At 36.5% G+C, this 14,918-nt stretch overlaps 3 protein-coding genes across 3 annotated transcripts; 2 read left to right on the top strand and 1 right to left on the bottom strand.

Moving 5' to 3' along the window:
* The first annotated feature begins 1,687 nt into the window (after window positions 1–1,687).
* On the top strand, window positions 1,688–4,534 carry LOC101305173 (probable glycosyltransferase At3g42180-like). Its single transcript, XM_004299312.1, has 3 exons — window positions 1,688–1,810; window positions 2,028–3,417; window positions 3,826–4,534. The coding sequence occupies exons 2-3, from the start codon at window positions 2,446–2,448 to the stop codon at window positions 4,333–4,335; spliced, it is 1,482 nt and encodes a 493-aa protein (XP_004299360.1). The 5' UTR covers window positions 1,688–1,810; window positions 2,028–2,445; the 3' UTR covers window positions 4,336–4,534.
* A 2,576-nt stretch (window positions 4,535–7,110) lies between these two features.
* LOC101304869 (E3 ubiquitin-protein ligase MARCH2-like) lies at window positions 7,111–10,997 on the bottom strand. Its single transcript, XM_004299311.1, has 8 exons — window positions 10,921–10,997; window positions 10,056–10,360; window positions 9,428–9,499; window positions 9,000–9,067; window positions 8,639–8,795; window positions 8,168–8,251; window positions 7,999–8,088; window positions 7,111–7,503 (listed from the first exon to the last, which is right to left on the bottom strand). The coding sequence occupies exons 2-8, from the start codon at window positions 10,338–10,340 to the stop codon at window positions 7,381–7,383; spliced, it is 879 nt and encodes a 292-aa protein (XP_004299359.1). The 5' UTR covers window positions 10,341–10,360; window positions 10,921–10,997; the 3' UTR covers window positions 7,111–7,380.
* Window positions 10,998–12,622: 1,625 nt separating this feature from the next.
* On the top strand, window positions 12,623–14,473 carry LOC101304576. Its single transcript, XM_004299310.1, has 2 exons — window positions 12,623–13,011; window positions 13,931–14,473. The coding sequence occupies exons 1-2, from the start codon at window positions 12,661–12,663 to the stop codon at window positions 14,234–14,236; spliced, it is 657 nt and encodes a 218-aa protein (XP_004299358.1). The 5' UTR covers window positions 12,623–12,660; the 3' UTR covers window positions 14,237–14,473.
* Window positions 14,474–14,918: the final 445 nt, after the last annotated feature.

Here is a 14,918-nt window from a genome sequence, read left to right as displayed (position 1 = left end):
AATTCTAAAGCAACCTTGGAGACAAAAATTATAAAGGCAAATCCCAATTGCGTTTAGAATTTTTGTCTCCAAGGTTGCTCTAGAATTTTGGGCACCATGTTAGGATCGGAGGCCACTGGATTGACTCGGCAGCGATAGAATCTTAGGTTGCGGTCTGGTAATTCAAGTTTAGCAGAGACATGAGGTGGGTTATTGGGCTGGGCTTTTGCCTTTAGCCCAATTGCCTTTTTCTTTTTTGCTGAAAACTTGGGTTGGACTATATTTTCAACTAAGGTGACGTGAGCTTGCTTCTGCACGATTATATTTCAAGGTTGTTACTACATTCATGACGAGTGTAAGGGTACAACACAAATATCTTAGGCTCCAAGCTCATCAAGGCATATGCTGCGAATTAGGGTTGTGTTTTCATTCTTGTTGAGGAGGTACCATTTCTTTTCTACATGTAAGTTTGCATTTTTTGTTTTTATCAAATTGAGTCCAAAATTGTGAGCAGTGGATGTAAACGAAAACTAATCCGCTTTTGAGATTGACCTCAAACGGTCGTTATGATGAATATTAAAGATATATTCCTCAAGAAAAGAGTGTCTAGCTTGTTAACCTTAATATCTTAGAGTTTAATGTGATGCATATGCCTTATTAGGTGATGAATCACATTCCTTCCCCCTGCAAAGGCTCATGAGGGGTGGGTGTTTATTGGCCAGGTTACATCTTCCGTCCAATAATTATTAACTCAATACTTTGAATTCGAATATGTTTCATTGCTTGTTGTTGTTTAAACTAATCACAATGTGATTGAGGTGCCTTATTGGGTTAAGGATGCGGCTATTGCCACTCTATCATCTTTGTTTATCATACTAATAAGTAATGTAAAACGACTAATAAGTACATTAATTTTATAAAATGCAAATTTATAAGAAAGACTAAATACATAACCAATTAATTATATACAAAAACTACTTAATATCTCATTGGATAACTTGTACCCGTATCTGAATCTATTTTATTTTTGTTCGCTCATCATTGTACGTTGATTCATCTTTACAATACCCTTTTGAACGATAGTAAATATTTAAAATACAAAAAGAATATCATCTCTCTTCTCAATTCATTGCTAAAAACGGTTAAAATACGAACGTTTGACATGAATTAGATTATTAGAATAGACTAAAATTGAACTAATTAATAAAAATAGGAACTAAATCAAATTATGATTTTTTTTTTGAAAGGATCCTATTATGATTTTGTTAATTAAGAAACTTTATTATTGGCTTTTATTGCTATAATTAAATAATAGATTTTTTTTATTAAAAAATCTTCTTAATATGATGTCTTATAAGGATATCTCTGAAAAAAGNGACGGGTGGAATAAGTTAAAATTAAAATGTATGATGAAATAAATATGTACGATGAACAAAGAAAATAATAAAGACGGTAGGATGATAATAACCACAAACCCCTTTAAAAAAAAAAAAAAAAAAAAAAAAAAAAAAAAAAAAGAAAAAACTTATGATTCATAGATTGGCAAAGACTCGTACCAAAAAAAGAACTAAGCAAACGGACACGAGAAAGGTTCTTAAAGTCATGCTCTTTCTGTTGTCCACTTCGTGAACACCCAAAAAGGATCGATATAAAGTATTAATCAGATTCAGATGTCACAGTCCACAAGAAAAGTTAGCAAATGATAATTGGACTTTGTTCAGGCCCTTCTCTGTGTTCGACGAGTCTCTTGGACCTTAGTCCCTCTGCAGTCTGGAAATATATTGCACAATGCATGCCGTGAAGTTTCAGAACTGACCCAGGTGCAGCTTTTGTAAGTTCTAACTGACCCAGTTCATGATATTTGATTTCTTTGATACCCAGATGAATAAAAAGTTTAGCTTTTAATATTTTTTTTCTCAATTCCTCTGTTTGTGTTTTTGTGTGTGGCAATTTTCATGTAGCTCAACTAATCAAGAACCCAAATCATGGATTCTGGTATTCAGCTGAAGAAGTAGTCTCCTGAATCAGTGTTTATTCTCTATGTGCAGATTTATGATTAGCTCTGTTGCTCTGGTGAGTGGTGATTTCAAGAGAGAGGCTTTGGTTTTCCCAGAAATTCAAGGTTCTATCTTTATTGAGTTGAAACTTATTAGATTATGACCCTGGCCTTAAGAAGGAAGAATTTCTTCTTGAATTCATGGTTGTAGAGCTGTAGAGATAGGTAGATTGGCAATGGGTTCCAAGAGAACCAGTAGTTTTCAGTCCTTGTTAAAACCCTTCTGATGTTTAAGAAGAATTTGGCTTCTCATTCGAGATGGGCGTCTCTCTTTCCATATGGTTATGCTGATCAACCTGTTCTGTTAAGAAGCTGATTTGATGGGCATTGTCTTTTCTATATTGTGCTGAAGCAATTTATATTTAGATGAATTTCATTGATTGCATTGTTAGCTGAGTTTGGTGCCCTGAATGTCATCAATGTCAGAAAAGAGTAGGATTCCCTCAAAGTTCATTTCCTCCCTAATAACAGTTTCTGGGTTCCTTTTAATTCTTTCTTCTGTGTTCCTTCTTCAATCTGGCAATACATCTTTCATTCCCAGATCAGTGTTTGAGCTTATGCTTGTTAATGGCACATCTGTGTACTTTGAGCCCCATGCGGAAAAGGAACCTATTAAATGTTCTTTCCTCTCTTCTGAGGTTCCCCAAGTAGATGCTATACAACCCTTGAAAAGAATGAGTGAATCAGCTTGTCAAGTTTCCAATCCAAGCAAGAAAGTGGGATCTGTTGGTAGAAAGAACATGGTTTGTGACTCGAAGCAGGCTCTTTTGAGGGTATTTATGTATGACTTGCCTCCTGAATTTCACTTTGGGTTATTGGGTTGGAAAGAAATGGAGAATCAAACATGGCCACAGCACATCCCACCTTACCCAGGCGGGCTGAATTTACAGCACAGTATAGAATATTGGCTCACCCTTGATATTTTATCATCAGATAACGTAAATGTGGTTAGACCTTGTACATTAGTCAGGGTGCACAATCCAAGAGAAGCTGATTTTATTTTTGTGCCATTCTTCGCATCTCTGAGTTACAACCGGCATTCTAAACTTCATGAGAAGGAGAAAGTCAGTGTCAACAAGAGGTTGCAGGACAAGTTGGTGCAGTTTTTGATGGGCCGGAATGAATGGAAAAGAAAGGGTGGGAAAGATCATTTAATAGTTGCTCATCATCCAAATAGCATGTTGGATGCAAGAAAGAAATTGGGTTCTGCCATGTTCGTGCTTGCAGATTTTGGAAGATATCCTGCTGAAATAGCAAATCTTGGGAAGGATATAATCGCTCCTTACAGACATTTGGTGAAGACTGTTCCCAGTAGCAAATCAGCCACATTCAAGGAGCGTCCTATACTAGTGTATTTCCGAGGAGCAATATACAGAAAAGATGTCAGTCTTTCCTTCTTTCATCTCTTATCATGGTTCATTCAATTTTTGATATGATGTTGTATTGCTTCATGATTAAAATGTCTCAATAATTTTAGCAGATTATGCTTTATTTCTGTTTGCTTTTATTTGGAATTAAATTGCATGATGGAATTAATTTGTTCTGATCATACTTCCCTGAATTGATCTTGTTATGAAGTATCCGCCAATTAGGATTTTCAAATTTTGTTTTGCTAGTTATGATTTCTTGATGCACTATTGTGATTGCTCTTTTTAGCTGCTTTATTGTTCTTCCCTTTCCTTTTTATGTCGTACATTATTCTGATGAAGCACTAGTCAGGCTTAGAATAGTAGAATAGCCTGATAATATCTACTTAATTAATGTAATATTTACTTTTTATATTGATACAGGGAGGAGTAATTCGACAAGAATTGTATTATCTTCTAAAAGATGAGAAAGATGTTGACTTCAATTTTGGTAGCATTGGAGGAAACGGTGTTCGCAAGGCAACCCAAGGAATGGCCTCATCGAAATTTTGCTTAAATATAGCTGGCGATACCCCATCCTCAAATCGCTTATTCGATGCCATTGCTAGTCATTGTGTTCCAGTGATAATCAGTGATGAGATTGAGGTACCATTTGAAGATGTCTTAGACTACTCACAGTTTTGCATATTTGTTCGTGGGGATGATGCTATAAAGAAGGGTTACCTGCTGAAACTTCTTCGAGGAATAAATGAAGAGAAGTGGACCAAAATGTGGGAAAGGTTGAAGGAAGTTGTACATCATTTCGAATATCAGTATCCCTCCCTGCCTGGCGATGCTGTTGATATGATTTGGCAGGCAGTTTCTCGCAAGATATCATCTGTACAATTTAAATATAACAGGAAGAGGAGATATGACAGGTCTCAACTTGTTTAAGAACAAAATGGCATTGTCCATTTCAGAGCGTCTGATGTATGCAGGTCTTACCTTTGCATCATTTATGAAACATCAACTTTTTGTTCGAGTGGTAGATATTATATACTTACAAGCTCATTTTTTATTCTTGACACTATCAATGAAAAGTTTGTTCCTTTTTTGCTATAATATGTGAGATTTTGATCGCCTGTTTCACTACAGTAACTGCACTCAGAATGGGAATGTTAGTTATTTCAAGAGAAATGACAGCCTTCGAGCTCATGATTGTGTTCTGATATACTACGTTTGTATAAGCATTGGTTGTTTTGTAGAGAAAACGCAGAAATCTTTGTTACAATGCCTGTGAAGTGTGAAACAATCAAGGTTGTGGCATATGATGCAAAATTAGTCAGAGCTCACAGGTGCAGGACCGTAATATAAAATCTTGTCTTTTATATAGAAAAATCAGAAATGCATGTATTCTGTGAGAGCCAGCATCTTCATTCTCAAAGTATTCATCTATTGGTTAGGACCTATGTTTATACATTATAGAGATGATGCTCACTCGATGACTTGTTCCGATCAGCTGCAGTTCTTCAGCTCAACAAAAAAACAGTACTGACTAAAACAAGCGAAAATATAGAATTCTAACCAACCAACTTTGTATTAGTTACAGCCTCCACAGCTTCTTGCTCCCTGAAAACTCTCCGGCATTCAGAAACTGCATCAGCATGTCAACATCTGTTGTGGATGGGATCTGATCCTTTTCGAACTTTTCGTTTGTTTGATTGACTTGGATCGAATGTCATTGCTGGTGCAGGCGCCAAGCTCAGCAAGTTCTCTACAGCAACAGCCTTAACAACATGCAGACTGTTAAAAAATGAGAAGTGCCCTTTATGCCATCTCAGAGCCAAATCCATGCTTCTTAACCCGGAAACCTTTTCCGGCTGTAGAGCTAAAAACGCAATGCAAACAAGAAGAATGGCCCCCTTGTAAGCCAAAACACCCATGTTTGATTGCACTCTGCAAAATCAAGAGATGGAGTGGTAGTAGTGTAGGTATCGGTGTCTCGAGTAATGATAAGGAAATGAGTAGTGTGCTTGAGACTTGGTTCCTTCTTATGGTTCGTTCCTGTGGGATTAAGCCAAGGGTGTATGCCTTTTATGGGATTTGGAAGACTAAAAGCATAAAGCACAATAGAGGCCCCAGAAGGCCAGAACATGTAGGGAAGTTTTAGATTCACCTCAATCATAAGCCTGCCATAGAAGCAATATAAGGCTGTTTTAGAAGACTGACAGGTTTGAACAAAAAGTTAACTTGGAACACTATCCTTGGGAAGCCAAGTATCTTTTGTCATTTGGTTTTGCATTATATCTTCATCCATCTATCATCTGCCTTGCTCTTGCTCACCAAACAAGACTAGCATCAAGTTCCATCAACTTCTAGAGTAATTTCCTAATTAACTTGCCATGTCACCCTATGCATGCTGATGTGTAAGTAGTATTCCATACCCAAGATTTGCTCCCTAAAGCATATGCTAAATGCTTTGAATATGTGGCTCAACCCAAACCTACACTGGCTACACAGCTAAGTTGAGATGAAATGTAATCATTGAAAAGAACCCAGTTTCTAGTTACTAAACATATCAAACCACCAAGTACATAAAGAATAATTCATAGGAAGTGGTACAAAGACAGACTACAGCATCATTGTTCATCACCTTGAGGAATATTTTTAGGGTTGTAGGGAAATACTACCTTAAGAGTTAAGAAGATAGCTACTGCAATTAAAAAGCCATAAAAAGTAGAGAACTCGGAGTAATGGTGGGGAATAGTAACCCCCTTCCTCCAAAAACAACAAACCAAACAACAAACCAAGCAATGGCTTTATGTTCCAAACTCACTTTGCTTTAAGCTAACAATCTAGCTTTAGAATTCCAAGCTCTTCTCTCCATGCACCAAAAATCACAGTCTTGGTTTCTTGTGCTTAATGGAATTCCTTTATGCTTTTCTTTGCTCTCTTTGGCTTGCTCAACTCTCCCTCCCTAAGTTACCTCATTCAAAGTTTCAAAGGAAACCCATTTTGGCTCGCATATCTGGCCTCTCCCCTTCTTCTTTTTCCTTCTTTATATTGATCTCACTTATCCATGAAGACCATCTTTCATTCTTTCTCTACCTTCATTTTCTTTTATATTTCTGTTCTTTTCATTTTCGAAAACTTACCAAAACCTATGGAGGATGTGGACTGGTCATGGTCCAAGCTGGATTTAAGCTCTTAGATCCCTGATCTCTGCTTTGAGAGCTGTATTAAAGTAAAAGAACTGAATGCACTATTGCTTTCCAAATCATTCTTCACCATCACATTTAACTTTTAACAACTACATCACAGTGTAACGTTAGTTCTTCATCTGGATCCAAGAAAGCAATGGTGCAAGGAATCTACAAGGCTGAAAGCCAGAACATAAATTTAACATCAGCAATGGTGCATGAATCAAAAACTAGATTCATGTAAATGGAAAACTGCAACGAGTTTATTTGATCCTCCAATAAACTCATATAATGCAACATTTCAATGAGTCCCTCACCTCAACAATCAACAAAATGCAGATAGGAAAGAGCAGAGACCGGTTTTGTTGGTTTGAAACCAAAAGGAACCAAATAATAAAAGCACATGGAATATAAGATGAAAAAGAATACTGATACATAATGAAGGCTATGTACATGCTTGCCAAGCATTTACAATACTCCATCATGAGCAGTATAAAATAAGATAACAGTAAACTAACTAGAACTAAATCATGAAATCCAAGATAGTTTTATAATATGTGAAAAATACACTTTTTGAATCAAGTGTAGTTTACTTGAGAACCAAATTATATACATAGCATTGGAATATAACATTTATCGAAAGAAAGTGAGCTGTATTAAAAAATGTGATTACGGATACAGACACTCGTTAAAGATTTTTATCTTTACTGCTACTAAGCATAAAAAACAATATGCTCAAATCTCAGTTCCCATTCTCTTCGCAAACAAAGAAGATCGCCAGAATTGTGGAGCACTGATATTATTGAATTGGCTCCTGATGGGGAGTCACAGCAGGTCCTGAAGCTATTGTGAACTGCAATCCACGACGTTGCCCTGCCTGCAGCATAAATGCAACCTCAGTTGCTGCAAGTGCTGCTGCTTCCTGGATAAACAGTAATAGACAAACAGATTAAAATGTTATTTAAAAAAAGAGGGGAAAGGGAAACTGCATTATTTTAACCGAAATCAACCTGCAACCAACAATGTCATTCTAGAAGCTATGCATCACTATGTGCTACAGTTAATCATATGCATCAATACAGAAACAAAAAGAGAAAGGACAAGACAGTATAATCCCCATCTGAATAAATAGTCATATGATTCATATTAACACCACTGATGGCAAAAGGTTTTCAAGAAGATAATATTATACAGCATGCAATCATCTACCAAGAGCAGTAAACTTTTTGTAGATGACAAAAGTAAAATTGTTCGCAAGTTTTCTAAATTCTTTCAGTGCAGTTGAAGCATGGAGAAGAAATCCCATTTCAGTCTTCAGATGGAACCAATCTCATAGATGTGATCTTGTTCAAAAAAGAAAAGAGAAAAGAGATAATTTAGTATTTGTTGCTGCAAAAACAGCAAAGCCTATACTAACCTGTCTTTGCCTTCGACGTTGTAATATACTGATGGCCCAGGCCATAATGTAGCAGGGAAGAAGAAAACCAGCAGCTCGGAGTAAGAAAAGCTGTTAATTAATCATTGGAGTTAGATGGTGCAAAATTGTCAAATTTATTGGACCCATTAAACATCCATAGCGCACTTACAGAGAAAAATGTAGAAGCATCATCATCATCCCCGTCACCATTGGGAAGAGTCAAAGCATGCCTTAAGAGTAGAAGAGCCATTAACTGCCAAAAAACAAAGGGAGAAAGGTCAATGTAGATAACAGAAACTTCTCAACCAGGAAAAGATGACACTGTTCTTGTTCAACTGAGAGTTGCCAAGGTTTCAAAATGGGCATTTGCATATGCAACATGCAACTTGCATGACCAAAAGAAAGCCAACCAATTACACCAAACCAAATGACCATGAAGAAAGGAGACTTAGTAAACTAAAGAGGTGAACAAAACTGTTAATGAGTAGAGTAATGTTAATAAAGACCACAAGATAAAAACATGAGTTGATTTTGCTCATCCTCCAATAGATTCACCAAAAAAAAAAAAAAAAAAAAAAACCTTAAAAATACAAAAATTTAAACCATTTCACTAGTATTGACAAGGGTTATTGTGGCTTACAATTAGAGCAGCAGAGCGGCAAAAAGCTGCTCCATTAGCACTTGTATCAGCATACTCATCATATTCAGATTCAAGAAAGTGACGTTCTGCCGCTGCCATTGCCAGTAGTCGAGGATCACGTAAATCCAAGGGGGTACCAGAGATTGTCCAGGCCTCACTGTCAGACAAATTCAAGAAGCAAAATATAAAAGGTCAAAACAGACAAGGTGTACACCATATTGGCCTGAAGATTGTCATACAATTAGCCCTATCATAAATACACATTCCCGGATCTTTCCAAATTTTAATTTGAAAAAATAAAAAGATTGTCAAAATCCCATGGCTAAACAAGTTCAAAAGCATATTTAAATTCTATACTTGCCTGATGTCAATAGTAGTGTCTTCAGACTGAGGAGGAGGTGATGGGGCAGTATAACCAGGTTGGTAAGGCTGCATCAAAAGAACTTTTTCATCATAGTGAACACAAACTGTGCAATTCATGACTGGAAAAGATTCAATCAACCATTGAGATCATCAAAGGTTACCAAAAAATGCTCATATGCTCTAATAAATTGCATACATGCATTATCATAGTTAATTGATTAGACAACACTAACATTCTCACGATACACCAAAATACTGATGCTTCGCAATCAAAGAAGTGGACAAGCATGACAATGATAGCTTCTAAATAGCTTTACTTATGTGAATACAAAGAATATCCATAAATCTCTAACATAGAAATGAAACAAATTCTATAAACACTCTTGAAAATGACCACTGTATATGCAATGGATTACAGCGAATTACCTGATGACAAATTTCACAAATGATATCTCCCTTCTCATTGCACCACCTCTGAACACATTTTCTATGAGCATACTGGAATTGTAGAAGTAACAGTTAGAGACTTGGATTAAAATACTAATACTAAACCATTGATTTGGAATACAAGAAAGCACTGCAATTCTTAGGTAAATATAGGACAAGGAGCATAATACCAAACTCTTAGTTTGGATAAAAAGCTTGTTAAAATCCATTGGATAGCGAAAAAAGAAATGAACAAATGAAATCAGGAAGAAATGTAGACAAGCTAAGATCTCTCAGCATAATCAAAACATGAAGAAAAAAGAATAAACAGCACATGTCAAGTAGTACTTCAGGTTGCAGTATAGAAGGTGTCACTTACTACCAGAGAGAAAAGAATATGTAACTAACAACAATCAAACTAATATGCCCAAGAACAACCTACTTCAAGAACTTAACTCTCGGAAGTACCAAGTTACTGACCGATTATTGTAAATGAATTACCAATTCAAATTCATAAGAATCAAAAGGACTGTCGTTTGCCCCCACCCCAAAAAGAAAAAGGAAAAATAAAAAAGGTTGCAAAACTGCAAATATAAAACTATATGAGCATCAATGAATCAGATGATACTTTTAAGCTGCCACTGCAAGCACAGGGGACCTCCAGATTACTAACACCATCCTCTTCCTGGCAAATGCGACATTCAACAGTCTGAATCAGCGGCTCCTCTTCTTCAGATACAGCATTCTCCCCTGCTCCCTTAATATCAATTGCACAACTCGGTATCTCAGCCGATTGGGACGATGATGACGACGAGGCCTCCAGAGAAGATCCTGGAGTCTCAGTCCCTTTCGGTGCTTGCAAACTGTCAGGTTTCGTGAAGTGGTCAACACACAACACCAGGTGATCACTCATTCTCTCTCAAACAAAAACTCCTGCACCGACAAGACAGAACCACCACAACCATTAAATTCCGAAACCTTCCGGCTCAAATTAACACAAAGCTCACAATATACCTATGCATCAGGTATGATCAGGATAAATTAAATTAACCAGTCCTGGATTCTAATGCAGCAAAATATTGAGTTATTGACGCTTAATCCCGATTTTTTTCGAAAACAAAATTCAGATTCATCACACATCAAAACTCAAAACAACGAAATCAATCCTGCATTTCAAGCAATTAAATCAATATAGCATCACTGTTTCTTCATGACCCCAACAGATTCAACCATTTAAACTCAGCAAAAACTCAATTTCCAAAAAAAATAAATAATAATAATAATAATTAGCACCTACAACCATAAATTCTCAATCTTTCTCACAAATTGCAAAACAAATTTAAGAAGAAAAAAAATTACCAATCGGTAATCCAAAAATTCACAAAACGCGATCAAAATATAAACGCCTTGGCAAAATTTCTACATCAACAAGTATGACATTTTCAAGAATTTCAGAGATGAATTTAGCAGAAGAAAAAGAGAAGCACAAGTACCTGGAAAAGACCTAGACTTTGAGCTTGGAAATTTGTTTTCTCTCTTCTGGAAAAGTCGTCGTCTTCTTCTTCTTCTTCTTCACCTCGAAAGAAATGTAATTAAATTTGGAAGGGACACCGCACCAGCTTCGGATAAGACTCGCTAGGCTCGGTAACCCCTATCCGAAGCTGGAATATAGATCGTCTGTGATCATCTGTAGCGGATGGTGACACGTAGCGAAATTCGTACCGTCTGGGTGGAATTTGGCGGTTCAGATGGTGTTTTCAATTTAGCGCGTTTTGTCACAGTAACGGACGTCAGTCATGGAGTCTTGTCTTTGAGTAGGTGGGCTATGTCCAAAAGAGAAAAGTCATTATTTTTTATTCTTTTTATTGGTAAGTAATTTAGACCTTTTCTAGAAAGAAAATCTCGACTTTTTTGTTAAGTTGATTATTGATATTAATATAAACTTTGAAAAACGGAGGATTTTTTTAGATTAATAGAGATTAATAAAATTTAATATTGGAAATCCTATATTCTTAATCATTGTAAATTTTAAATTATTTTTCTATTTTTAAAAGGTTGGTCAAGTGAAAAAATGTTTAAACCGCAAACGGTACGAACGCTATAAAAATTTTCATGATAATAAGAGATTTTTAGTTCAAACCCCATCTTGTGGAACACATCACTTATGGAATTGTCATACATCTATGTATAAAAAAAAAGGTCATATATAAAGTGCTCCCAACCCCTTAACCTGAAATGGTATCTCATTTTTTCAGCGGTTTCGTTTTGTAACACAAAAAAATAAAGACTAAATATTAATATTATTCTGGGAGAGTAATATTTCTTGAACTTGAAGATAAAAAAAAAATCATGAACAATTTCATCAATAAAAATCATAATTGAGAGCTAGTTTTACAACTATGTGAGCCACCATATAAGCATCTCTATACACATACATGAAAAATGAAGAAGAAAGAACCACAAGGCTGAGCTTGATATAACTTAATATGCCCAAAGTATAGTATATCATCATCAGGAACCTTCGAAGCCTGAACCAATTCAAGGCGGTCTGACTCCATAATAATTGGTCACAACAGCCAATTCACAAGCTATTTTACGTGCTGTAACCTCAACCAATTTAGTGATGTCATATGTGATATGCCCAACCTGTAAAAACACACCTCCAACTAGCGAAGCAGAAGAGTCCCCTCACTATTACACCAACACCACCACAATTAGAGACATGATCATAGACACCATCCAAGTCAGTTTTCAACTAACTAAAAGGAGTCAAAGATTTCAAACTAGCCTTTCATTCTCTATATTTTTGAAGTTCATAGTAGAAATTACTAAATGATATTAGGAGAACAATCTTTTTTCATACAACATAAAAAAGAAAAAAAAAAGAGGCAAACAAAATTGGAAATTACTTGGCAAAAGAGAAGATTACAAAAAAAATTTCTTTTGAGGAGTAATTATTCGCTGTATCCGGAACACCACGTGACACTGCCAAGTGTTGTACCCGGCTAAATGGGCTAATTATATAACTCAGATTTATGTGAGAACTAGCAAAAAGGTGAAAAAAAAATAATAATAATAATTAAATACACCAAAAAAATTACAAAATATGGAAATATCGGGTGAGACAGATTCGGCCCTAAATAAAAAGCCCGCTACTGAAGTCTATATATAACGAGGACAAAGAACCTAGGGTTTTAGCTTCACACTCACACTCTCATCAAACTCAATTAATCATGGCAGAGACCACCGTCGCTGAAATCGCCGATACCAACCCCGCGGCCGAGGACATGGACCTTGAAACCGCCCCTGCCCAAAATATCGACGAGGCCCAGAACGGCGATGCCACAGCTAAGCGGGCCCGGGAGGAAGAAGAGGCGGAGGAGAGCGGCGGCGACGGCGCGGCGAAGAAGGCGAAGGTGGAGGAGAAGTCAGCTGAGGAGCAAAGGTTGGAGAAGTTAGGGGAAGGAGAGAACGGGGCGGGTCGGGTCAGCTTGGGTCCGAAGAGTTTCGGTTCGGCGGTTGAGATGTTCGACTATTTCTATAAGCTCCTGCATTATTGGCCCACTGATCTTAATATCAATAAGGTAATAGAAACTAGCTAGAGCTGTTTGATTTTTTTGAGCTCTGTTTTGGTTTTGCTTAAAGTATTGAACTTTGATGAAAGATTGAAACTTGTTTTGTTAATGCGTGTGAATTTACTGTGTTTGGGTGTGAAATTTGAGTGTTGCTGATGTAGGGTGTTGAGAATTTTGGGGCTTATTCGTGTAGCGGTTGATATTCGAGTTAGGATTTGGATGCATGTGTTGATATACATTGTGGATAGTTTTGTATTGTAGACGGGGAAGTTGTAATTGACATGCGCGATTCTAGTGTTTCATTAACATTGTTTTAGGGTGTAGTTTCGAAAGTATGGAAATCAAAGAATGGGGTTAACTTGGTTGAGCTGATTTTGGGAAATTTGGTTCTGGCTTTGTGTTTTTCCTCTGTTTTGGTATATAATTGAGATATTAGAATGGTTTCTGTAATTAGCTTGTGCTTGTTACCCTAGTTATAAAGGTGAAATTTGGTTGTTCATTCTTGCGTGTTGGAGTTGATATCTCTAGTTTTGGTGTTTCACAGACATTGATTTAGGGTACATTGGGTTGTTAAGTATTGAATTATACTCTGGATGTAAGGATTTGGAGGGAAATCATTGTAGTATAGCTTACAGTTTTCACTAAGGTATCACAAAACTAGGAGCAACATCTTGTATATGGGTAATGAATCATACATGTTATTTCACCTTTCTTCTACATCATGATGATACCCTCTAGCTCACATGTATGATATTTTCTTTGAAATGCTAGGTGGAAATAGTCTACAGCTTCTGAATTTGATGAAATGTATATTAGAATATCATGTGTTATAGTTGACAAAATGTCTGGTTAATTCTTTTCTTACATATTATTAATTTATTATATTCTTGAATTGTTTGATTGAATGTCTTGTTGTATTGTGGTGCAGTATGAATATCTGGTTTTGCTGGACTTGCTCAAGAAGGGTCACTCTGAGCCTGATAAAAAGATTGGTGGAGGGATCCAGGCTTTCCAAGTCCGGTTCCATCCATTGTATAGAAGTAGGTGCTACTTCCTTGTTAGGGAAGATGGAGCCAGTGATGATTTTAGTTTCAGAAAGTGTGTGGATCATATACTTCCCTTGCCAGAGAACATGAAAGCACACGGTGATGCGAACAAAGCCTTAGGCGGCGGCAAGGGTGGTGGGGGTAGAGGAAGTTGGCGTGGCCGTGGAAGGGGCAGGGGAAGAAACTGAATCATAGTATCATGTTCCCCTGCCTGGAGTTCGAGTTTCCCAAAGGCTTGAAGAAGAAAAGTTTTGGACCAGCTTATTTCCCTTCTACCATATCAAAAGCATAAACGGTTGTATTATCCATATTTTGATTATTTATGGATTTTGCTGTTGCTTGGTGATCATTTTTCGCTCTGCTTAGTTCAAGCTCAAAAAACCCACATAGTTTAAAAAGGAAAGTGATGGATCAAAATTAAGAGTAGTCTTCACATGGTTAGTCACTGATCAAGAAATTCATGGTCAGACACTATTAGATTAACATCCAAGGGTTGAAAACAAAACAACTGTATTAAAAATTCAATCTTCCCACCTTTCGATTAATTCTTGCAAAAGCTTGGTAATTTGTTTTGGGGGTGGGAGGGTATTTGTCATCAGCTGCATATTGGATAGTTTTTCGCGATTGAAAAACAGAATTTCCAGAATCCAGATTTTCCACAATCTCTAATCTTTAATGAAGATTGTGGATTGTGTTATCAATCATAACTTCTTAAACATTCATCAGTTCATCTCTCATAATCCATGTATTTTTTTATGATTTAATGCCGATTACTGGATCAGCCACCACTACCCATAATATGCATTAAGATACACGATATAGAAGAAGGATTGGCTATAACTATTGGTTACAATATTAATCACAATATTT

This window comes from Fragaria vesca, linkage group LG5 (genome assembly GCF_000184155.1).
Source record: "Fragaria vesca subsp. vesca linkage group LG5, FraVesHawaii_1.0, whole genome shotgun sequence".
Classification (NCBI taxonomy): Eukaryota; Viridiplantae; Streptophyta; class Magnoliopsida; order Rosales; family Rosaceae; genus Fragaria; species Fragaria vesca.
This window is presented reverse-complemented; position numbering and strand designations above follow the sequence as displayed.

What these genes read in the sequence shown, in the direction of transcription:
- LOC101304869 (XM_004299311.1), bottom strand. Translation starts at nt 10,340, where the DNA reads ATGAGTGATCACCTGGTGTTGTGTGTTGACCACTTCACGAAACCTGAC. An exon ending in CTTGCAGTGGCAGCTTAAAA is followed by an intron (nt 9,500 to 10,055) that starts GTATCATCTGAT and finishes CTACAATTCCAG; the next exon opens with TATGCTCATAGAAAATGTGT. An exon ending in TTTGTGAAATTTGTCATCAG is followed by an intron (nt 9,068 to 9,427) that starts GTAATTCGCTGT and finishes CTTTTGATGCAG; the next exon opens with CCTTACCAACCTGGTTATAC.
- LOC101304576 (XM_004299310.1), top strand. Translation starts at nt 12,661, where the DNA reads ATGGCAGAGACCACCGTCGCTGAAATCGCCGATACCAACCCCGCGGCC. An exon ending in CTGATCTTAATATCAATAAG is followed by an intron (nt 13,012 to 13,930) that starts GTAATAGAAACT and finishes ATTGTGGTGCAG; the next exon opens with TATGAATATCTGGTTTTGCT.
- LOC101305173 (XM_004299312.1), top strand. Translation starts at nt 2,446, where the DNA reads ATGTCATCAATGTCAGAAAAGAGTAGGATTCCCTCAAAGTTCATTTCC. An exon ending in GAGCAATATACAGAAAAGAT is followed by an intron (nt 3,418 to 3,825) that starts GTCAGTCTTTCC and finishes ATATTGATACAG; the next exon opens with GGAGGAGTAATTCGACAAGA.